At 47.4% G+C, this 25,101-nt stretch overlaps 1 protein-coding gene across 5 annotated transcripts in view; it reads left to right on the forward strand.

The window, feature by feature from the left end:
* Positions 1-15,184: 15,184 nt before the first annotated feature.
* Positions 15,185-25,101, forward strand: part of LOC135915574 (uncharacterized) — a 75,958-nt gene continuing 66,041 nt past the window's right edge. For 2 of the 5 annotated variants that reach the window (XR_010568659.2, XR_010568662.2), the window contains exon 1: positions 15,185-15,433. Coding sequence is in view for 1 of the 5 variants with exons in the window: in XM_065448691.2 (XP_065304763.1) it covers positions 15,221-15,286 (66 nt within the window). In the remaining 4 variants the exon portion in view is untranslated. The remainder of the gene's footprint in view (positions 15,434-25,101) is intronic. The other 3 variants (XR_010568660.2, XR_010568661.2, XM_065448691.2) reach the window with 2 other exon arrangements.

Raw genomic sequence — 25,101 nt, forward strand, 5'->3', positions numbered from 1 at the left:
ACTGTGACACGCAACCGATCCGGCGTTTACCAATAACAAAAAGAATTGATAGACTCTCAACATTTTGCAAATTCTATCAGTAATAGCCCCTGACGATCGAAAAAAAAAAAGTCACTAACACCTTTCGGGCGGAAATCACGGCCTTTCCCTTCTTTGGAAGTGGTTAATACGAATGTTTTCACTGTAATCTTTGCCGTCGTGTTTTGGGCTCGCAGTAGTGGCACCATGGTTCGTCCCCTATCACCATTGCAGACAAGAAGTCGTCACTCTCAGCGTGATACCGGTTCAGATTAGTCAAGGCAGCGCTGAACTTCTCCGTCTTCTGGCGGTGGTTCAAAATATTGGGCAACCATTGCGCACACAAGAGCCGATAACCGAGATATCCATGAATTATGGCGCAAACCGAACGGTGACTGATGTTCACACGCTCTGCCAGTTCGTCGATGCTTATCCTCCGTTTTTGTCTCATCATCTCATCAACCTTTGCTATATTGTTAGGGGTGATTGCATGATGGCTTTGACCCGGTCTTGGATCGTCTTTGCAACTTTCACGTTCTTGTTTGAATTGTTTGCTCGAACGCTTCACAGTGGCCAGTTAATGCCATGTTCAACGCACACGGCAACCATACAGCGAGTAATTTCGTTTTGGAAATACCTTCAGCTGTCAAAAACCTCACGGCACAACGCTGCTCAACTCCTGTAGCGTCCATTACTTCACGCAACCATGTTCACCCGAGTGTATGAGAGCATTAAAAACATTTTTCCTTACACCTACGTGTCACTTTTGTAAATGACAGATGCCTGTGTGCAACGCGCATGTTTCGCAATAATGAACTGAATCAATCATTCAGTTCATTATTATTCAGTTCAGTAGGCTCACATTATTCAGTTCAGTAGGCTCACTTTCAATTGACTCGCCCTCGTACATTAGAAATGCGAAGATACAATCTAATATACAACTGCGAAGATACAGCTTGATAAAAGGCAAAAAGTGTCACTGAAAACAAAGTTCACTGCACGTATGCACAAAACCTCGCAACAAGATATTTAAATACCCATATAAGTCTCCAATAAATCTACGTACCTAAAGAAAGTCAGTGTATATAATGCGTCAAACAAGGCAAATAAACATGTTGCGCCACGACCGATTCGCAGATCACGGCCCCCGTCGCTCCACTCCCCCAGATGTATCGTGCGCGACAAAAGCCTCCCCGCTTTTATGTTTTGCGCACAAAGGACTGAGCCACCATCTTCGGCTCACCCATACGAGCCCCTACGCCTTCATTCGCACATACAGCATGCGGCGCGCGGTCACGATGTTATCACCCGTGGACTTCATACGAAACATGAGGGCGACGGCGACGGCAGGAATGCGCCTGGAGTGTCCATATAATTGCTATCGCAGTACTATATAATAAGAGTATCCGGCAACTGAAGCGTCCTGTGGCCCATTACTTTCCGCAAAAAAAAAGAAGCAACAAAATCGAACTTTCACCATGGGACAATTCGCTGTGCCCCAACAATGTCTTCATTTTTTTTTGTGTGGGGCCGGGGCACCAAAATGAAAGAACGAAAAGTATGTTGGCCACAATAGAGTGCCTACTTAGGGCACCTAATGTGGCTACTGAAGGAATATCGAAGAAAACATGAGACGCTTGGTCCACTGAGAACCGTACGCATACTGCTCTGCATCCTACACTGGTGAGACAAGACATTCCGGAGAGGTTGCGCTCAAGCGAACGCGTTGCAATTCGTCGAGTCCCCACACTGATGGCGGCGAGCGACCTTAGTTTCTTCTTTCGTCTGCTACAAAGAAAGCGTCCAAAAATCTGCCAGGTGAAAATCCGCTAGGCCAGAGAAAAACGAACGCGCATCGAAGTGCGTCACGCGGTGGTCGGTGCCACAATAGAGAAACGCATGCGCTCTGGCTGGCTCTGGTAGCACGTGGGTAGGGTAGCGAGGACAAAACAATTTAAGAGGCTCAATGTGTCCTCGCGAATAAAAGTCAAAGTAGAAAAAATAAATAAGAACGTAGATGCCTTGGCTGGCTTTAGCGTCTTGACGTGGATGCTTTGGCCTAGGTGAAGAGAAATGTTGATATATTCTTTTTTTTTTTGTCATGACAGCACAAATGAACCACCACAACGCTTCATCTCATCAGACCTCGCTGCAAGGTTTGTCAACTTGTCTGATAGTGTGTTGATTCGGCTTGTCTCCTTCTATGTCCCGATCTAAGACTTTAGAAAAGTCAATGCACCTTTGACGATAAATATATATAGGAACAATAAAACCACAAAATTCCACAATCGAAAATCTAAAGCACAACTTTGGAAATGCCAATGTCCCTTTCACATAAAACGTTTATGAGAACTTTATGCCCATCAACATTCGGAATTGACATCCATGCGATCCGTAGATTCCGCGGCCTCCGCAAAATGCCGCGGCGAACCCGTTCGCCGTCAAAACGCCCTTGAAACTTTGTGCTCGGATGGGGCTGCTTGGGCGTTATCTTACTCCCGGTGCATGGGCGTTGCCGCGAAATCCAGCCTGAGTTCGCAATGTTCGCAGTGGAATGTCTTTTTGAGCGCGAAAAAGACGTTCTAGACAAAATTCAGAATGATTTCCGGCACAGGGGGTTGCTTTGGTCGGAGGTGCATGGAGAGCACGACCAAATTTTGGGGAGGGGGGCTGAAGCCCCATAAGCCCCCCCTGCCCCTGGCTACGCCCCTGTGCCTAGGCACTACACAGGAGGTTTCTAGCTCGCGTTGCATTCGTTCCAGACATACCGGCATTGCGGAGTGCGGTCGAGTTTGTTTACGCTCGGCCACTGGCTGCCCGCGCGGATCGCTGTGTCTGAAGGGGCAATGTTCTGACTGGTGTTGTATACGTCGCGGGTCGCTTTTTTCGTCACGACGATAGATTGGATTTTTTACAAGCACTGCTCCAGGAGGGCACATTTAAGCGTCAAATAGAAGCCCCAGAAGAGCAACTGAAGTTAGAATAAAGCAGGCGGCGCAGGATCTCCAGGGCACCCAAGGGGTAACGGGGGAATCAACTTTGGAAGCAGGGCGGCACGTGGGTTGGGGCACGTGGGTGGTCCGCTATCGCGGACAGCCAATCTGCACCCATGACACGCGCAGGCCTCGGCGAGCTCCAAACCAAGGACCAGTTCGGGTTCCAGCTTTGGTGTCCCCGTTGCCGCTTTGGTGTCCTGGAGGCGCCGCCAATAATGCGAAATAATGACACTCTGTTAGAATTAGTAAAAAAAACACGATTGAATAAATATGATTACGTCCAGCCACCAGCTTGTGACGCTAAGTTCAGCACTACCGAGCCCCGCGACTTTTTTCAATACATGCGGCCCGGGCTCTATCTACTACGGTCGCTACACTGCTCCCACAGAAACGTATGTGGTAATATTTACAAGGTACATCGCCATAAGGCGCCAGCAAGATATGATCCGCCACGACTGACTTAGCACGAGCGCCGCAGGTGTCAGACAGACTGTCTGACACAGTGGTCGCACAGAAGCTACATTTTCGGCGAAATCACCTCTGCATCCAGATTCTACGTAATCATCATGTGCTTGAAGTCAGCCAGAGCACGTCAACACCAAACTTGAAGGTGTAAGTGCTATATTTTGCATTTTACGGCCACATCACGTTTCGCAGCGGGGCCGCCCCGCTAAACCCACTTCGCTAGTGGCGAGGCCTAGCAAAGGCTTCGGCCGTCGCACCGCTGCAGATGGCGAACGCGCTGCTCAATGCCGACGCCGACAAAGCCCACCAATCGTCTACCGGGGCCCCGGAGGACGAGGACATGGAAATTCGCGAATACCAAGGACTTCTACGGGTTGCTGAGGAGAACGAAGAAGACAGTGAGCCTTGGATCAATGTTACCAGTCGTGCCCGTCGCCGGCGGCTGCAGACACGCTCGACCACGCTCCAACTTTCCCGAACGCCATCGAAGCCCGTTCTCCTCCACAGCCGACCGGCGATGCGCAAGCCCCGACAACCCTCCCTTCCTGCCGATGATTACAAGTTGGCGGTTCGTCCAAGGAACGGCCTGCAGCTCAACAAGGTGAGCCCAGGGAAGTTAGTAGACGCCATCACAAATGAGGCAAAGCTACAAATCGGCTCCACTGGATTCAAAATACCCATCGACGAAGACCAAAACATCCTTGTTCTGAGCACTGCCTCAGAAGCTACGGCCTCAGCACTAAGCAAGATGAAAAAAATCACAATTGATGCAACAACATATGATATTGCATCATACGGAATTTCCCCCGATAACTCTTCCAAAGGGGTAATATGCAACATCGATCACGACACCACGCCCGAAATGTTACTTAAACGCATTGAATCTCCCGGATACAAGGCGCTAACATGTAGAAGACTGGGAAACACAACCACCATGGTGATCACATTCTTGGGAAAAACAGTTCCATATTACATCGAATTTTCCGGCCTTCTTCTGCGGTGCTACCGCTACAAGAGAACCGTGCCACATTGCCGAACCTGCAACGAGACAGGCCACAGAGAGGACGTCTGCCCGCGGCCCCCCGCCACACCCAAGTGCAGAGAGTGCGGCACATCGCTAGCAACGGAGCAGCACGAGTGCCACCCTCGGGGCTCTCTGTGCGGCGGGAATCACCCGACAGCAGCGAAAACCTGCCCCAACAGGTTCCTGCCGCCCGTCAACCGCCGGAAACCGCAGCAGACCCCGAGAGCAGGCTCCTCGTCTCCGAGGCCACGTGGCGAGCACTCAGCATCCCGCAAGTCGCGGTCCCCGAAACGACGCGGAGCTGTCCAGGGGAGGAGCAGTTCCAGGCCGCGTTCCGGTTCCAGGCGAAGGACCTCATCGCGACGACGGACGCCATCCCATGGCATGACCTCGAGCCATGGTCGTTCCGCAAGCGGCAGGAGGGGAAGCAAGGGAGCAGCGCAGGTCACGCAGCAGGTGAGCTGGGCACAGGTTGTTTCTCCCAAAGCTCGCCCCCCCCCCCTTTTGACACAGAGCTGGCACAGGCACATGCCCAGATTAGGCGTCTCACTGAAGAAAACGCAAAACTCAAATCAGAAATCACTGGCTTACACGCAGAATTCGTAGCACTTAAAGATGAATTGCTTGGAAGAAATAGCATTACCTCTACACAAAACACTTCAACGCCACCTCCGGAGAAGCGGAAACGGGAAGAGCAGCCAGCTCACACAATCACGTCAAATTCGACACCGCAACGAGCAACCGCGCAGCCCACTGCACCGCAGGGAGTCATACCCGTCCAATATGCCACTCTCCAGAAGGTAGAAGAGGTAGTAGTAAAAGCTATTCAGAGCCTTCAGACATCCCTACAAGCTACCATGCAGCAACAACGCACAGCTATACAACAGTCAGCGGCACAACAACAATTCGCAACTCAACAACAACACTTTAACACTCAGTTGGCGGAACGCATCATGAGACTAGAGGAACGCATACTAGCACTGGAAGCTCGTCAAAGCCGGCGCCCCAAGAAAACAGCTAATCAGACCCTACCAGAATTGCCAGATTCTCTGGGCTCCCCAGAACCCCATCTTGTGCACGCATCACCACCCTTTGATAACCAAGATGGCTCCGCCTCAACATATATGCAGTAAGCGCGGGGGCTCCCCAGGCGAAACCACGGTGTGGTAGTGGAATAGCCGGGGCTACAAGAACAAGTATGGATCACTGATACAATACATCGCTACATCAACAAGACCACCTGAAATCATCGCATTGCAAGAAACGAACACAAACGTCCGCCTACCCGGATACGTCACTTATGGCACCGATACAGGGAGCAGCCTTCACACCCTGGTCAGTAAAAAGCTAGTGGCTGTTCAACACCATCTCCAGCAATCCGAACCGCTTGCCATTCTGCTCGAAATTATCCCACAGGCAACAAAGAAAAAGGGTCCCATGTTTGTTCTAAACGTCTACTGTTGGCCGAAAATCGCGCCATCGGTCCTCAAAATGGTTTTGGAGCAAGCCACGCACGCAGCAGGCAACCATCCGCTTCTAATTGTGGGCGACTTTAATGCAGCCCACCCCCTCTGGGGTTATACGTACACCAACCCCAGGGGAAACATGCTTCTCAAAGTTATTGAGGACATGGATCTCACGCTCGTCAACGATCCAAGGAATAGCACGAGGCTCGGCACAAGTGTTCAAAGAGACACGAACCCCGACTTAACCCTCACCAGAAGTATCCCCCAAGCTTGCTGGAAAGGAAACCTTCCCGAGGACTGGAAAATAGCCGAGGTTCGTCTGATACCGAAGCCAGGCAAGCCATCAGCCATTGAGAACCTAAGACCGATCTCCCTCACTTCGTGTGTAGGAAAGCTCCTCGAGCACATCGTTCTCAACCGGCTACAACCATTCCTGGAGGATTCGGGGAAACTTCCAACAACGATGATAGGATTCCGTCCACACCTTTCAACTCAAGACATCCTACTTCAGCTGAAAGAGGAGGTGATTGTACCAGCGACACGAAACTTCCCACGGCTATCCTCGCCTTAGATCTTAAAGGGGCGTTCGATAACGTCAAGCACACAGCAATCTTACAGAGGCTAAACGCGCTGGGCTGTGGGGCCAGGACGTACTCCTGTATCAGAGATTTCCTCTCAAATGGAAAAGTCATCCTAAAGGTCGGGGACAAAGCCACAAACCCCTTCCTACTGGGCGGGCGCGGCACACCACAGCGCGCAGTGTTATCCCCTCTCCTTTTCAATATCGCCCTAATAGGCCTACCGCCGCTCCTCGATAACATCCCAGGGATCCGGCATGGCCTATACACCAGAACACCGTGAATTCAAAGGGCGCCGCCATATTGATGAGCGCCGGTCGCGCCATCTATCCCAAGCGCCGCGAAGTAGCAGGCCTGGGCTGCCACGCTGGGAGATGCGACCCGGCGCGAAAGCAAAACTTGGGCTTTTTAGCTGGGCGGAAGGCGTGTTTCGCGTTTTTTCTAACCTGTCATTTTCGCTGTCTGGATTCAATCAAACTTCAATCAAATCAAGACCTCATGCAAGTCCGCAATGGACACACTGAGTGCTGTGCAGACTGCAGAAGCGAATACATCGGGTAGGTACGCTATTACGTTTGTACAAACCGCGCGCTATATGCTAGAACACCTGTGAGCTTTTTGGCACGTAACCTGTGAAGGAATTTACAGCACTGTGTTGGTGCCATATATTATTAAAGCACGCAGAACACTGTCATCTGCACTTTCAGTTTGGTCTTGTTTGTAATGGTCTCTACTGGGTTGGCCGCGCTTGGCAACCAACTGACGAGGTCGTTTGACTGCCTGGTTAGCAGACGCCTGCCCTTCACCACCTGCACACTGAAAACAAAATAGATGTTATAGTAAGAAGGGCTGTAGTTCTTTCCCATGCCATCACTTTTGCGAAGATATAAAGTCCTCTCAAAATGAAATAGAAAATACACCAGGTCAATTGTATCGTGCAACCACTTAAGAGTACAACATTCAGAACAAAAGCCTACAACACTCGAACAAGCAGCATATGATGCTAAACCTGCACTCATTGGAAAATGAGGTACTACAGTAGTTATAATGTTCAACTACATGTGCAGTCAAAGCCCGTATAACAGGGCGAGCATGACAGATGCAGGTGTTGTACAGTTGCACAAACCATGACAGGGCACGTAAAATTACCATCCCTACTTAAAGCTGCATCATCAGGACCCCTTTGGTATAAGACAACAACCGCACCTGCATTCCAAGAAATTAGCCCCACCAACTGCAGCTACCTGGTACCAGACCTGTTTCGCTTGTGCGAGGCCATCGGATTGTTGGCGCTCCCTTAGAAAAGAAAACAGTAAAAAAAAACTAGTGAGAACGATCAAAATTTTGTTACAAAATACAAGAATAATTAAGCACCTTATTTTCCTCGCCATATGAACGGAAATATTTTGCGCTTTGCCCCGCATAACAGCCCGCACGCAGTTTAGAGCTCAGGAGGCTCAAATGAATTCGTTACGAATGACACCTGCAACACCAGCTCGTAAAGGTAGGTGCGCTGCAAGAACACCTTCGGCGACGAGTAGTCGTCGTTTACGTTTCTGTGGACGCATGCTACGTGACGAGCAGACTTCGGTTTACTTTCATTAGCAATAACGCTCACCAGCAAGGCCTACAACTTGTCGTTCACGCTTAATGGTCATTCCGTGCACCAGCTGCAAGTATCACTAACCGCAAACTCAACTGTTCCGCTTAACCGTCGGGAGCTCTGCCTGAATGAAAACACGAAAAGGCTTGCCTTTTTGTTATAGCCAAGGCGAAGCACCGGCGCGGGATTCTGCTCTGTAGGCTTGTTGGCCAGAAAGTGCTCGGAGCAAACCTGCTTATTACGTTTGTAGGGCGCAAAGTTGAACGTGGCACCAAAATATACACAGATCGAATACTCACTCGTGCATTTTCACTGGGTTGGTAGTTCTTCCTATTCACTGCAGCTATCCACCGGTGGCGCAGCTTGGCATTCTTCGTTGCGGATGGAAATCGGCGCAGGCTGAAAACACCGCACCGGCACGATTACCTACGTGTGTTGTGCTCTTCGCAAACAGCGCTAAGCAACCTGCTCTTTTCCGCTGGTTGTTTTGGCATCCAAACACGACGCAATGATGCCCAGATGACTTCTTCTACTTTGGATCCGTGTGAACGGGCACATTTCCGCACTTTGGAGCCCTAGAGCTGGCGCTTGCCATGTCAACTGGTCGCCGGCGAACACACTTTGGCAGCCCAGTACAAAATAGCGCCGGTCGACCGGGCAACCCGGGTGCGAGAGTATGCGTTCGGTTAGTCTGGGTGCGAGACTAGCGTGTTCTGGTCTATATGCTGACGACATTACCATCTGGTCGTCCACAGGGTCCATCGGGGAAATGGAGAACCGCTTGCAGGAAGCTGCAGACGTGGTGAGCGACTATGCTAAGTCATGCGGGCTCAGCTGCGCCCCCCAAAAGTCGGAGCTACTCTTGGTCTCACCGCGAAAGAAGCACACATCCGACTCGCCCACTGTCAACATACAATTGGAGGGACACACCATCGTTCCGTCTCAGAGCGTAAAGATATTGGGAATCGTTTTCCAGTCGGATCGCACCAATAAAATATTAATTCAAAAGCTTAAGAATACAACAGCCCAAGTTACGCACATGATCCGGTGAATAACAACAAAGACAAGAGGCATGGTGGAGGCGGACACGCTTCGGCTTGTCCAAGCCTTCGTCGTGTCTCGAATAACTTACGCTATTCCATACGCACTATACTCAACGAGACGGAACTGAAGAAAATCAACACAATGATCAGAAAGGCAATAAGCAGGCGATGGGCCTGCCAACCAGTACGTCCACAGAACGCCTACTACGACCAGGTGTGCACAACACGGCCGAGGAGCTGATCGAGGCACATTTATCCAGTCAGAGAACAAGGCTGGCGGTTACGGAAGCAGGGAGGTCCATTCTATTACGCCTGGGGCTCTCTGCCCCTCTGAGCCATCCGCCACCTCAGACTGTGAGCTTACCCCATGCCATCCGGAGAAACATCACCGTACGTCCTCTACCTCGCAATATGTACCCAGTGCACCACGCAGAGCGAAGGGAGGCCCGCGCCCTGGCCATACACAAGCGATACGGGACTTTACCCTCTACAGCCTACACGGACGCGGCTTCTTACTCCAGACGCGCAACCACAACAGCCACCGTAGTCGTCAACACAGAACATCGGAGCAGCATTTCCCTCACACGAAACAATCCCCTCCAAGCCGACGAAGCGGCCATAGCGCTCGCGCTCTCCCAAACAGAGGTTGAAGTCATAGTGACCGACTCCCAACAGGCGTGCCGCAACTTTGCTAGCGGCAGAATTCATACCACTACGCTTCGGATCATCAATCAAAAGCCGCCAACGAGATCAGTCATGATCATCTGGGCACCAGCTCATCAAGGCATTCCTGGCAACGAGGTCGCCAACCACGTGGCTCGAGATCTGACCCACCGAGCCGACGCCGAGGAATCTGAACCCGAGCGCATGCACCCTCCAGTCTCTTACCAAGACATCACACAACACTACAAGCTAACCCGCAGAACATATGCACCCCCACACAAGTCACTACCTAGAGAGCAGGAGCGATTCCTCCGAGCTCTACAGGTTAATACATTCCCGCACCCAACCAGAAATCACCTCATAGCCCCTACACAATTCTCTCCGCAATGCCGCTTCTGAGCAGAGCCCGGGTCCCTCAGGCACATAGTAGGGGGTAGCAGAGCGGCACCATTAAATCCTCCGAACCCTTACCCCACTAACGAGCTTTGGGAGAGAGCCTTGGCCAGCTCCGACCTCGAGGATCAGCAACGGCTGATTGCGAGGGCCCAGGACGCGGCCCGAGCTCAAGGCATTCTGGAATGAGGACGCCTCTCCAAAGCTTCGTTCACCAAATAAAAATGTTTATTCTCTCTATTTTACAGCGCTGGAAGCCAGCGTCCGAGCGTAAACAAACTCGTCCCCACTACTCAATGCCGGCACGCCTAGGGACAAACGCCTACAACACGTACGCGCAAGGAAACCACAGCAGAAACTTCCTCTGTAGCACCTAGGCCGAGTCATATTTCTACGCAAGGAGCAAAAGCCCCCAGATTTTCTCTCTCGCGCCTGCGCATAGACGACTGGCGATCCCTCAAATGAACGTCTCGTGGTGCCCTAGCAGTTCCCACGTTTTCGGGCCAGGTTTCCCTCTAGAGTTCCTCATACTACGGCCATAGAGTTTTAGCGTCCTCGATCACCTGCACCAGTGCGCATCGGGGCGCCGTGGTGCGCACTTTCATCCTCGATCAACCACACCGGTGCGCACCGACCATCCTCGGTCACCGGAAGCGCACCCAGATGGAGCGGTTTTCCGTTGCCCCGTCTCGCACCGAGAAAATCGGCGGTGCGCCGGGGTGCAATCCCAGCAAATCCCAGCAAGCACTGCGGGACGCGCGACGCGCGCGCGCACAGCCGACTGCAGAACCGCAGACGCCAGACGCTCTGGCCCCATAGCTTGCTGCAGTTGCAACGGAGTTGGCGGAGTTAGCTAGTGGAGATGTCGGCAATGAGAAGGGAAGCGCTAGTAGTTGCCGCAATCGATGAGCTTTCTTCAAGTTTGTCTGCCAGTGAAGACGACGTACATGGTAATCGACCTCGTCCAAAAACAATGTGGTGAAGAGCGACCGAAAGTGTACAGGTTCGTTGAACGGGTCGTCAGGAACGGGTCGTCAGGATTAATTATAATATCCATTGGTGTTTGCTTGCAACCAGGTATGTCGGAGCACGCCGTCTTACAAGGTTCGAGCGCTTGCCGCGGATGCTCGGCACTTGCAAACAATAAAATGTGCGCGCGCGCGTGTTCGCGCACGTTTTTCGCGCCAGGGGTTAAGTGGCGCTGCATGCAAGCACCCTGCACGGGGTGCAGTTTTGTCCTCGATGTTGACCCTGTGCACCACCACCGCGGTGCAAAGCGCACCTTTTTGGTTTCGGGGCAATCCCGGGGCAAGGAGATCGAGGACGCTATTTGAGAAACTCTATGACTGCGGCCCCTGCGGCCGCTCGATGAAAACGAGTTTTCATCGAGCGGCCGTGGTTATACCAACTCTATGGTACAAACACACCTTCAATTTTTTTTTCCACATTAGGTGTACTTAAATAGCGAAAATTTTGAGGCTGATTAAAGCATGTAAAGAAAGGTTTGTAGACAACAGCGGTTGAATGGCATTGGCCAAGTGGGTCGAGTCAAGCCAATCCAAACATTTGCAAAGAGAAGCGGAGGAGCAGGGGCCATGTGAACCCGTCAACCAGGAATTACGTTGTTTCAGCGCACTACAGCGTTCACTGGCGCTTTGCGCCCCCGACTATAAAACCTCCTCGTGCACTCTGCGCTGTGCGCGGACAACTCTACAGGCAAGCGAGCGTCGATTTTTCCTTCCGCTATTGCGGTCGACTCCAAATAGCCCAACGCTTCCTGCAACGCACAAAGGAGAGCATCGGTTATGCTACAAGGCTCGATTCCACCTCGGTGTATGTGACCACGTGCATCATTTTGTAACTTGACCGCCTGCATAGTCGTGTACTAGACTCGGTGCTTGTTAATCCTATTGTCATTGTCGCCCCGCCCTTCGCGTCTGGCATTAGTAATCCGTTGGTCTACGAGGTGCAGATTTTGTTGCGTGCGGGAAGTGCACATTTTTTCACCCTACCACTCAAGCATGTCCGAGGCACAACAACAGCGAAAACGTAGGCGCCAGCCAAAACAAGCGCACGAACAGCAAAACCGTCAGCGGCCGCAAATGAACAAGACAGAAATGCCGGCAAACAGTATGCAGATGCAGAATGATCTCATGGCCTACCAGGCCTGGCTGGCGGAGCAGCTACAGTACACGGCGTACCTCCAACAGAACGGCCCCGTGGCTCAGTACATGAACCTGCAGCAACGCCAGCCACAGCCCCACTACAGCAATGGCCCTCAGAACAGACCGCGCTTTAACCAAAACAGGGGGCCCGAGCAGCAGAGACCGGGAGGCAAGCCCCAGAAAGCGGCTGCCAAACCGAACACCCCGACTCGGCGCCACGTCGCTACGTGGACTTGCTTCGAGCCCGACGGACCCCCGCGTTCCTACTTCAGCGAGCGGCCCTGGAAATCCCAGGTGAGGTGCAGCGCGACCTGCTCGGAGGATCAGTGCCCGAAAATCTTTCGGGGCCGTACCGTCACGACAACAACCAATGCACCGGCCATGCCAGCGCCGCCGGAGTCTCGCTTCTGCGCGGACTGCGGCGGAACGGTCGTCAACGAAGTGGCGCACCAGCGGTCCAGGTTGCACCGCGAGGCGGTCGAGCTGGACGTGTCCCTCATATGCTCCAGGATACGGCGTGACCCGGCCTTCGCGGCGGCCGTCATAGCGGCCGCGCGCCAATGTGTCGAGAGCACGGGCGTCGAGGATTCGGGCCCCGACGACGACGACGAGGGGCCCAGCAAGCGGGCCCGGCGCGGTGACCCGCCGGCCGCCGACGAGTTCGAGTTCCTCGAAGGTGACGTGTTCAGACGAGCACCGGCTGACAAGAAGGCAAACTGATGATTCCTTGTGATGCATGACCTTTGTAGTGTTTTACCTGTGTTGAGGAGGTCACTGTTCCTGTGTCTTCAGACACGTTCAGCATTGTTGTGCAGCACAGCACAAGTGGTTTGACATTTGAATGTCCCCAACTGCACTTGTGGGAAACTTGCCTGGCAGGAACTTTGTTGAGCTCCCTGCTGTCTGAAGGTAGTTTTGGTATGTAAGGTATGCAACATACACAGCCTTCGGTGCAGTTCGATAACGTTCCCTCGTGTTCAGTTTTTAAAAAGTAAGCCTCCTCATGATAGTGGCTTCCATGGCATTACCATCTGGGAAGGTATGATAACTTTTTGCTCTTCATTATTGCATCTAATGCACAATAATATGGGCCTTCACATGTAAACCAGGTTCATCCTACGGATCAAGAAATTTGGAAAAGTACATGTTTAGCTGGTCAAGATCTAAACATGGATAAGTGCTCAGTCACAGTACTTGTCATTATCTTCTCGGGCATCGATTTTTTAACTTGGGGAATTATTTGGAAGCGTTTCCTCAGTGACATTTTGTGTCATACGTTTCTTTAATATGAATCGGAAAGAAGTTCTGTTGTGAACAGACAATGAAGTGCTGTATCCACCATGTTGGAAGAAGTAACGTGGCAAACCATTGCGAGTTCTTAGCACGAGTGTGCATTTGTGCTAGCCTTACCGAAAACCAACTTGGCCAATGTGGCTGTAAAAACTCAACTGCACCTTCTTCTTTTTCTTTTCACAAATGTTTGGTGCAACAGAAACAATACAATGTATAGTGTTTTTTAATCCTTCACAAATCACACATGTAGTCAATTCAACTGTACCATATACTCTCTTGTATCTTGACTCTGAAATTAAAAATGAAATGTCCCAGGAAGAAGGCTTTCTTGCAGCATGCATATTTCCTTATACAAATTAATGTTGTGTCAAAAAAACATTCACAAATAATAAGCAGCAGTGCTACTGTCATATGCTCACACCATCGAGTCTGTGTTCATTCTGGCAATAATTTCTGCAGGGGTGGTAATTCTGCACCATTTCCATACTCTCGAATGGCTGCATCAGATTGCATCGAAAACAGAAAAATTACTGAAATTGCACTACGCTGCAGCGGAACAGCTTTGGCTCCGAGGGTGGCGTCGGTGGTAGGTTGCCGGTGCAGCGCATCGGGTAGTTAGTCTCGGAGGTTTCGTAAAAGTAGCCTTAGCAACCCGGGCGCCAACAGTCGCACCCAATTAGTCCCCTCGGATAATTAAACGTAGTGACGTTCTTCTGTCTTGCTGGCTGGGCAGGCAAGGAAATCTGGTGCTCATCTGTCGCTCCTTGTTGGTGGAGCGGAGTTGCGCGGTTGTACTAGCACCGCTTCTGCACCGTTTATTTTTGTTTTGTTTCTTTTTGTTTCTTTTGTGCTGGCGCCACGAAAGTTGTTCTTGATCATGGTGCTCGGCGATTGCAGTGAGCATGAATCCTGATACAGCCACAGTGCTACCCCACATGATCACGGCAATCAAAAAGCAGTCTCTGTGCGAGTAGTGAGGGGACTTGAAGAAGGAGGGGAGGAATGTTTCTGGTTTTAATTTATTAAATCGCTGAATATGGCAAATCAGTTCTGTGGATTCCTGCAAGGTGGAGGAAGTGTCATGGAAGGGTTTATTGAAAAGCATTTCTACTTGATGCGACTGCACCAACTAGGTCAAACCAAGATTGTGCATGTGACTGATTTCATTCTGCCATTCACTAGAAGCACCGCAACATCTGGAGTTCACATTGAGCAATTTATGCAGAATAATTATGCGAGACGTAGCAGACTGAAAACAACTCAGTCGGTTGTTTTAAGACATAATTATTGCATTTGTATTGCAATCTGTGCCCTCAATTTAGTAGTTAACATATTTATTCATTGATCTAATCAATAGCTCAGTTATGAAAAAGAAAGTCGTGCGGAAACTCCTGTGGGAGTTGCCTACGTATACGCAAGCATTGTGCCACTTGCTCATCTCCATGCACCCCGATGTCATTATGAATGTTGCAGAACTTGAGCCGACCAGTATAAATGGTGGTGGTGCGGCGACATGAACTGCTGCGGACACCGGCGCAAGGAATCGATGCGAGCAAACTATTGCAGGCGGCGAAGCCAGGTGTGCCGATGATGTTCCGATTGTTATAAGCTGTCATTACTCTCTAGCGCCTATCTGCCTGTGTCCAAGCATTATGAACCGTGATCAACCGTACTCCAGTGGCGGCTGCTGCCTATCGCACGAGCCCTGTCTTGTAAGTGATCTGCGGTGAGTACAGATGGCACCAACTGCCCATACCTTCGTGTGCACTGTATACTCGCCGTTCAGTTCGTGTTGAAGCAAAAGGCAACATGAAGGTGAATTCGCTCGCTGCTGTGGGCCCTATTTCAAAGTGATCATCTTAGGTGAGGGAATGGACGAACGGTTTTCCTCGTTGGGTAAACATAGAAATGCTTGCGCATTTACAATATCCTCCTGGTGTGGGACGTCGCTGCTGACAGAATACCATTGGTTACGTCCTTGTATATTCTATATTTTATTTTTAAGAGCTTGGCTAACGTTAGCTCGGACACCCTGTATAGAGTTGCAATACCAGTAACCACAGAACATATCTAACTGTAAGAACATTCAGTAAGTGATTGGTTATGCTCTGAAGCACCCGACTGTGAGAAGGAAATTTACTTTGGATAAATTCTGTAACAGTTATGTGCAGAAACGTCAGTCAAGATTGTCTTGTGCTTGGAGGGAGTGTGGGGAATGACGTGTTTTATTTTATTTTATTGTACCCTCAAGACCAAAGTATTACAGAGGGGAGTGGGTAAAAAACATACACAAGTAAATAACAAAGCAAAAACTTGTTAGTTATTACAGCAAAATTGATGAGTTAATTGCATCCAGGAGTAATGATGTCTGATAAGGCCGAACGAAACTGAGTTGTCCTTGATTGCAACAACTGCGCCGGGAAGGTAGTTCCATTCCTGAGAGGTCCTAGGAATAAACGATTCGTTACAGGTTCCCTGGTGCAGCATTGAATGATTCCAACCTTATGGCTATGATCAATGCGAGAGGAAATGTAGGTAGGTGATGATATAAGATTTTCGCGCAGGTAGGAATTGCGGAAATTCAGTTCATGAAATAAAACAAGGTGAAAGCTCTCATGCCGGGCTAAGAGAGGAGCAAACAGCAAAGAGTTTTTCATGGCAGTTACGCTTGATGTGCAGCTGTAATTGCTATGAATGAAACGTGCGACATTGTTTTGAATTAGTTTAAGTGATGTGATTGAATAAGGGTTTCGAGGTACGGGTCCCAGATGGATGAGGCGTACCCCATTTTACTCCTGATAAGCGTTTTGTATAGGATTAAATTTAATGATGTAGGAGCAGAAGAAAAATTTCGGCGAAGATGACCTAGCATGCGATTAGTATTCTTAATTACGTTGTTGATGTGCAACGACCAGTAAAGTGACAAGGTTATGTGGATGCCTAGGTACTTATAGGAGGTTACGACCTCTAGGGGAGTATCATTAAGGTAATAGTTCGGCGGAGGAATATTGCTGCGAGTTACATGCATACAGTCATGGAGGCAATACGGAATCAGGGTGTAGACGAGCCGCATGTAAAAATACTGAAAGATATCTATGGCGGCTCCACAGCCACCATAGTCCTCCATAAAGAAAACAACAATATCCCAACAAAATAAGGCGTCAGGCAGGGAGATACGATCTTTCCAATGCTATTCACAGCGTGCTTACAGGAGGTATTCAAACACCTGGATTGGGAAAAATGTGGGATAGGAGTTAATGGAGAATACCTTATTAACTTGGGATTCACTTATGATATTGCCTTGCTTAGTAACTCGGGACCAATTGCAATGCATGCTCGCTGACCTGGACAGGCAAAGCAGAAGGGAGGGTCTCAAAATTAATCTGCAGAAAACTAATGTAATGTTTAACAGTCTCGGAAGAGAACAGTAGTTTACCATAGGTAACGAGGCACTAGAAGTGGTAAAGGAATACAGCTACTTAGGGCAGGTAGTGACCACGGATCCGGATCATGAGACTGAAATAATCAGAAGAATAAAAATGGTCCGGGGTGCATTTGGCAGGCATTCTCAGATCATGAACAGCTGGTTTCCATTATCCCTCAAAAGAGAAGTGCATAACAACTGTGTCTTACCAGTACTCACCTTCGCGGCAGAAACCTGGAGGCTTACGAAAAGGGTTCTACTTAAATTGCGGACGACGCAACGAGCTATAGAAAGAAGAATGATGGATTTAACGTTAAGGCATAAGAAAAGAGGAGATTGGGTGAGGGAACAAACGCGAGTAAATGACATCTTAGTTGAAATCAAGAAAAAGAAATGGGCATGGGCAGGACATGTAACGAGGAGGGAAAATAACCGATGGTCATTAAGGGTTACGGACTGGGTTCCAAGGGAAGGGAAGCGTAGCAGGGGGCGGCAGAAAGTCAGGTGGGTGGATGATATTAAGAAGTTTGCAGGGACGACATGGCCACAATTAGTACATGACCGGGGTTGTTGGAGAAGTATGGGAGAGGCCTTTGCCCTGCAGTGGGCATAACCAGGCTGATGATGATGACACGCATACATTTACATTTAGTTATGTTAAGTTGCATTAACCATACGTCACACCAGTTAGAGATAGCGTTTATGTCGTCTTGTAAAAATTTGTTACCAGATTTGTCCGAGATTTCAAGGAACATAACACAGTCATCTGCGAAAAGGTAAATATTAGAACAAGTGTCATTGGGTAAACCGTTAATGTAAATGAAGAAGAAGGCCCATAACTGATCCTTGGGGCACACCAGAGTCTACAGGATTAGATGGGAACATATGATTGTTGAACACAACATGCTGTGACTGATTAAGGAGAAAATGCTCAAGCCATGCAAACAGATTAGGAGCAAGATTAAGTTTACAAGTTTAAATAGAAGCAATTTATGACAAGCTTTGTCGAAGGCTTTGGCAAAATCAAAGAAAACACTCTCTCTGAATGAACCTTTGTCGAGAATAAGATGACTGTGAGTAAATGAAAGAAGTTGAGTTTCACAAGACAAGTTTTGTTGGAAACCATGTGCTTTTGTGAAAAATGAATTATTGTCTAAGTGCTTTGCTAAATGTGAGTACAAAATATGTTCAAGAACCTTGCAAGGAATGCTGGTGAGAGAAATGGGGCGGTAGTTGAGGGGTGAATGTTTGCTTCCGGACTTATCAAGTCAAGTGGGACTACCTTCCCGACCTTCCGATCTGCACGTAGCTGATTGGTATCTAAGGTTTGCTGAAAAATTTTCGAAAGCAGAACAGATAGCAGCAGTATTTTTCAAAAATTTCATGTTAACCAAATCAGCACCAGGACTTTATGACAACTTCAGATCTTTAATTACGTTTTCGACCTCAAGAGGTTCTATGAAAATAAAGTCCATAGGTGGGTAATTGCAACACTCGAGAGTTGGAAGCACAGGGTGACTACATACAACAAAGTTGTTACAAAGCACACAATTAAGAATATGGGGACATACATCTTTGGGTACTGGTGAACAACTGGAATCAATGAATGGGACTGAATTATGTTTGAAAGGGTTAATAACACGCCAGAACTTTTTTAGGGTCATTGGCAAGCATTGTGGGCAAAGTGTGTACTTGGAATGCCTTTCTGGCAAATTTTATAGCTTCTGTGTTAGTACTGTTCGCCTCCTTATAGGCATCCCATTTCGATGCCAGTGAACTTTTATTCGCTATTCGATAAAGTTGTTCTTTTTTTCGGTTGGAAAGCCTTTTTAACTTGTAATTGAACCAGGGTTTCTTAACATTGCAGGATATTACACTTTACGGAATAAACTTGTCACTGAGCTCATGTATTTTATTCTTGAAAGCGGTCCAGTTCTCATCAAACGTGTGATCATCAAATTGGCTTAGGAAAGGATCAAGAAAATTAGCTAGTTTAATAATAGTGTCAAAGCTTGCCCTATCATAGTGGTAAATTATTTTTTTTTTCAACGATTGGTTTTACCACAGGAGATAATATGTTGAAAGAAAGACCCAGGTGATCGGTTAAGCCCAGTAAGCATGAAACATTGGTAACTATGTCAGGATGAGACCATAAGATTGTCAAGGAGGTTAGCAGCACTTCCCAAGGTCTTAGTTGGTTCTAATAATAATTGTGTTAGGGAAAACATAGAGCAGAGATCAAGAAAGTCGTTACTTTGTGAAGAAAATGGATAACAATGCGGAGGTTCAGTAGTCCAGCATGTGTTGGGGAAGTTGAAATCCCCTAATAATTTAATTGGGTTTGAAGGATGCCGCGAAGTAAGGGTGATAAATAAGCTCAGCGGTGAAAGTGGATGGGCAGGATGGAATGCGGTAGCAAACAACGATCGTAATTTTACGGTAACAAATATCAACGCATGTGCACATAACATCCAGGTTACAGTGAATGTGGACTTGATGATATTGCAGGGATTTTGAAATAGCGAGTAGTACGCCTCCGCCTTGTGCGATCGCAACGGAAGATACGAAATCGAGACAAGTCAAAGATTTCACAATCATGCATATGGGGCTGTAGCCACATTTCTGTTAGTGCTATAATACCAGCATGACAGCTATTAATGAGTGATTCAAGTTCCTCGCATTTGCGAAACACACTTCTAGCGTTTGCAACAAGTGCGGAGGCTTGTGGTGTTAAAGATGCGCCATTGCCCTTTGCGCATTGCTATGTAGTAGAATGATGATGCAGATTGTCAGGTACGCTTGCATAATCTGGAACACCACTATTAACTCGCTTAACGCTATCACTTGTTGGATCATACATAAAACATTGTTTATCAATGAAAAGCTTGTTAAAACGTAGTTTAAATGAGGGGGAATTAGGCTGGTTTTTACCAAATTCAAAAAGGTTTTTTCGAGCAAGCCTTGTCGCAGGTGAGAAGTCCTCAGATACTGAAATGTTACTACCTTTAAGCTGGCTGTGCGACGAAAGTATGCTCTCCTTAATTTTGAAGTTTGATAGTTTCATTATAACCGGACAACACTTCGTATTTCAAAAAGCCCCGTTTCGATGCGCCCGTTCAACTGAGTTTGGTGGCAAGGCATTTCCCATAGCTGACGGCAGTTTATACTTGTTGTGGATTAATATAATTGCTTTCTTTTGTGTCTTTTGCAGTTTATAAGTGTCAGTAGCAGTGCGTGGGAATGACGCTATGTTGACGTATTAGAATATAGGTGTTTCAAATGGTTTATAGTCTAACAGGTTAGTCAAGGAAGCCTTAGTTTGGGGCCAATTATGATACTGCCTATTTAAATGCATATAAAACACAGGTATGCTTTTATGAGACAACCGGGGGACAGATTTGAATGAAATTTGTTTAATTTCAGAGAGCAAGCTAAATGCTAGGGACAGTAGGAAGCAGAATTTTGATTTAGGGCTTTGAATTTTTGTTCGTTGTTTTCGAAATTGTTAAGAATCTGAGTTTCTAAAAAAAGTTTAGTGATGAAGATTACAAAACTGTAACTCTGTGCCAAAACAGGATATTGCAGTTCTGTAAACTGCATCCATTAGGTCATCAAAATTAGACAAATTTGATATAGGTATTTACAAGTTACATGAATTTGTTACAATGTTTGCAAGGGTTCAGCAAAGGTCCTACTCACTAATTAGTAGTATTCCGAAAAATGGTGCATAATACATCAATTTTGTCCACTTTAATTGTGTTCTTAGGTGCTGTTGGACAGAATTGTCCAACAGCACCTAATGCTGAGCTGAGAGTTATAAAGATGTTTTTCTCGAAATATTGCAGTTTTTATCAGTTGTTAAATATTGACAGCCTAAATAAAAAAGCTGCTTCCTACCGTCACTAGATATAAAATTTTTCTTTGAAGTGCAACAAACCTCGTCAAATTTGGTACAGTGGTTGCCAAGAAAAGCAATTTCTCCATTCCCACGTATTGAGATAAAAGCAGCGACTAAAGATTCTTTTTAAGAAAAACGTTTTTGTGGAGCTATAGAGGTTCGTAATAACCAGCCATTAAGAAAATAGCACACAAGACGAAGTAAGCCAAGGAGTGTGCACATGTGAATAGGTAATAAAGTGGCCAGTAAGTGGCCCCTGGGGGACGGTCGCCAATGTAATTGCCTCTATGCCGATTGGGACAGGTTAGCCGTGCAACATGTGGACTTCCTCTAGAGGATGAAACTTCCTGAGCTTCAACAAAGTAAGAGGAAACGCTTTTCTAATAATTCACCATCAAATAACCTACTGGTTCTTGGAGACGCCATCATAAGTGATACCCATATAAAAACCCTTGCTTTAGGTCCTAAGCACTGTTTTAAGCCTGACATAAAGCCTGTTGACGTTTTAAGCATACCACGCTGCCTAACCAGGTTCATCCCAGAAGAACGCTCGCGCTGTATTTCAGATTGCATTGCAAGCATTAAACAATCAAAATTCTCAATTTAAGACGTCTGACCCTGTCTGACCGTTACTTATTACCTTGTGGAGCACAAACTTAGACCAATAATATCTGACAAGGAACGTTATTTCTTAATTATGCCAGATGACATGTTTCCAGAAAAAGCAATTTCAGCCATAGAAAAGAATTTACAGCCAGTAAAGCTCAACCCTTCGCCAGTTAAGCAACGTGCAGTTGACCTCCTGTCGAGACATAATCTTGGTAGGGTTGTCTCTAATGTCAGGAAAGCAAAATCTTTTAGAACTGTCTTTTTCGGCGAAGACCCATAAGCAAGAAATTCCTTTTTGTGCTACAGTCTCAGAGAAAGGGACGTGGCAGGTCTCTGTCGCTAGTTACCTACAGAACTGCTTAGCTTCCCTAGTTTTTTCATACCCCTTTTGCTTGCATAATTCTCAGGCACTAGTTCACTATTTGAGAGAGGAAAATCCTGGTGATTGTACAGCTTTTAGTATGGATATCAAAGACCTGTATTACAGCTTGCCGCATGACGGGTTCCTAAATTCCGTAAATGAGTGCGTTAAAGAACAAGTACAAGAGTCGGCTTTTATTGACAGATGCGGTGTTTCCACAAGAGCTTTTCTATAAATTCTTTCATTGTACTTAAAGTCAACGCTGATTGGGTGGAGAGATAGTGTGTTCCTGCAGAAATCAGGCATTTGTATTGGCTCTAAGGTTGCGCCTATACTTAGGAATATTTACCTGAGTAAGGTTGGCAGCTGCTTAGAGAAAGCCTTAGGTGATTGAGTTAACAAGATATTTCGTTACGTTGATTACCTGATATTCTGCATTCGGGAAGAATTTGATTCTGCTGCTACCTCAGTAAGTGAGCAATTTAAACTTTACGGAGGAGGATTAAAGTTTACCAAGAAATTTCCTCAGCGATGCGTAATTCAGTTTCTGGACATTTCCTTGGTTTTCGAACAAAATCACGTTTGTTGGCAGTACTCCCCACAATCTTCGAAGACATTGTTCAATTTTCAATCCAAGCATGTCAAAGTAGCAAAAGAACGGAATTGCCATGTCGTGCCTTAAGTCTTCCCTCACCAGATCTTGCATGCACAAAATGAGCGCCAGTTTTAATGCGCAGGTTCGGCGCCTATTAGAAGCAGGTTACCCTAGTGTAGCAGTGGCCACTGTGGCTGAGCGCTGAAAGAAGTCGGTTTTGAGGGGGACGGACGTGATTACAGAAAGCAGCAATAGCAAAAAAGGAGAAGTGGTTATTCCATACATTAATTCAGTATTGCATAGGCTTAAAAAAGTTGCAAATAGATATGATGTTAATGTGGCTTTCACTGCTCCCAATAAGCTAGGTATGATATGCACTGCCGCGCAGAGGAAAAAGGAGCAGGTAAAAGGCAAAAAAGAACAGATATTTGTCCAGTGAAGCACAATAAGAACAACAGTTTCACTGACTGTCGTGTGGCTGTGGTTTATAAAGTTCCTTTTAGCTGTGGCCAGTTCTACATAAGGCAAATGGGGCAGTGTATCAATCAGAGGCTAATGGAACATAAAAGGTCGTTAACCAGTGGATCGCCTTCTAATCTTTCCCTACTCTGCCAAGATTGTAAGTGCACGCCTAAGTTAGATGAATGGCAGATATTGTACACGCATAAGAATGAAGATACGGGTCTTATGGTAGAGGCACGACATATCTATAATGGTGGAAGTGCGTGCGTGAGTCAGCCTTCGATTACTTTACATAAGAAAGAGATTAAGTGCCTTAACAGTTATCTCTCACATAGACCAGCACATGTACCCGATTGACACGTGGTGATACCATTCCAGAGCTTGTGCAGATGAGTTTTGTGCCTTCTTTCTTTCTTTTGCCTCAGTGCTCCATTCAGTTGATAGTCGGCGTTCATGTTCTACACTTCTCTTGTGTCCTGTCTGCACGCCTCACCTTTTCTTGCATAGTGAATCCTTACCAACTAGCTCAGCTTTCTGTCATTCCAAGTGGCAACTCGCAATCTTCTTGTTGCAACATGGCCAGGCTAGCCAGCTATACGTGGCAAACATAAGAGTAACTGGGACGAGATTACAATTTTCCTGGAAGGCAGGTTGATGCTACCAGAGTACAAGAATGCGCTGCCAGGTGAGCAGGTCTAGCAGAACCAGGCTTCCTCCAACAGAACGTAGCCTGTTGATGTGTGGGCATTCTACGATGGAAGTGCTTCATTGCTGTAAGCTCCCATGCAACAGTTATTGCAATCAATGGATACTGTGAGTTACCATTATCTCAGAGAAGTCGGAAAATGCCAATACGGTTGAAAGGAACCCTTTGCGATAACTTACCACCATCATGGCTATGACTGACTTACCATGACTTGCCACCATTGTGAAACATAACGTAACATCCCCAGTCCCATCATCATCATCATCAGCCTGGTTACGCCCACTGCAGGGCAAAGGCCTCTCCCATACTTCTCCAACAACCCCGGTCATGTACTAATTGTAGCCATGTCGTCCCTGCAAACTTATTAATATCATCCGCCCACCTGACTTGCTGCCGCCCCCTGCTACGCTTCCCTTCCCTTGGGACAGTCCGTAACACTTAATGACCATCGGTTATCTTCCCTCCTCATTACATGTCTTGCCCATGCCCATTTCTTTTTCTTGATTTCAACTAAGATGTCATTAACTCGCCTATGTTCCCTCACCCAATCTGCTCTTTTCTTATCCCTTAACGTTACACCCATCATTCTTCATTCCATAGCTCGTTGCGTCGTCCCCAATTTAAGTAGAACCCTTTTCGTAAGTCTCCAGGTTTCTGCCCCATAGGTGACTACTGGTAAGACACAGCTATTATGTACTTTTCTCTTGAGGGATAATGGCAAACTACTGTTCATGATCTGAAAATGCCTGCCAAACGCACCCCAGCCCGTTCTTATTCTTCTGATTATTTCCGTCTCATGATCCGGATCCGCCATCGCTACCTACCCTAAGTAGATGTATTCCCTTACCACCTCCAGGGCCTCGCTACCTATTGTAAATTGCTGTTCTCTTCCAAGACTGTTAAACATTACTTTAGTTTTCTGCACATTCATTTTTAGACCCACTCTTCTGCGTTGCATCTCCAATGCAGTGAGCATGCATTGCAATTGATCCCCTGAGTTACTAAGCAAGCGAATCGCGAATCGCAAGTATCAGCGAATCGCAAGTTACTAAGGTATTCTCCATTAACTTTTATGCCCAATTCTTCCCAATCCAGATCTCTGAATAGCTCCTGTAAACACGCTGTGAATAGCATTGGAGAAATCGTATCTCCCTGCCTGATGCCTTTCTTTATTGGGATTTGGTTGCTTTCTTTATGGAGGACTATGGTGGCTGTGGAGCCGCTATAGATATCTTTCAGTATATTTACATACGGCTCGTCTACACCCTGATTCCGTAATGCCTCCATGACTGCTGAGGTTTCGACACAATCAAACGCTTTCTCGTAATCAATGAAAGCT

The sequence above is a fragment of the Dermacentor albipictus genome, chromosome 9 (assembly GCF_038994185.2).
Source record: "Dermacentor albipictus isolate Rhodes 1998 colony chromosome 9, USDA_Dalb.pri_finalv2, whole genome shotgun sequence".
NCBI classification, from domain to species: domain Eukaryota; kingdom Metazoa; phylum Arthropoda; class Arachnida; order Ixodida; family Ixodidae; genus Dermacentor; species Dermacentor albipictus.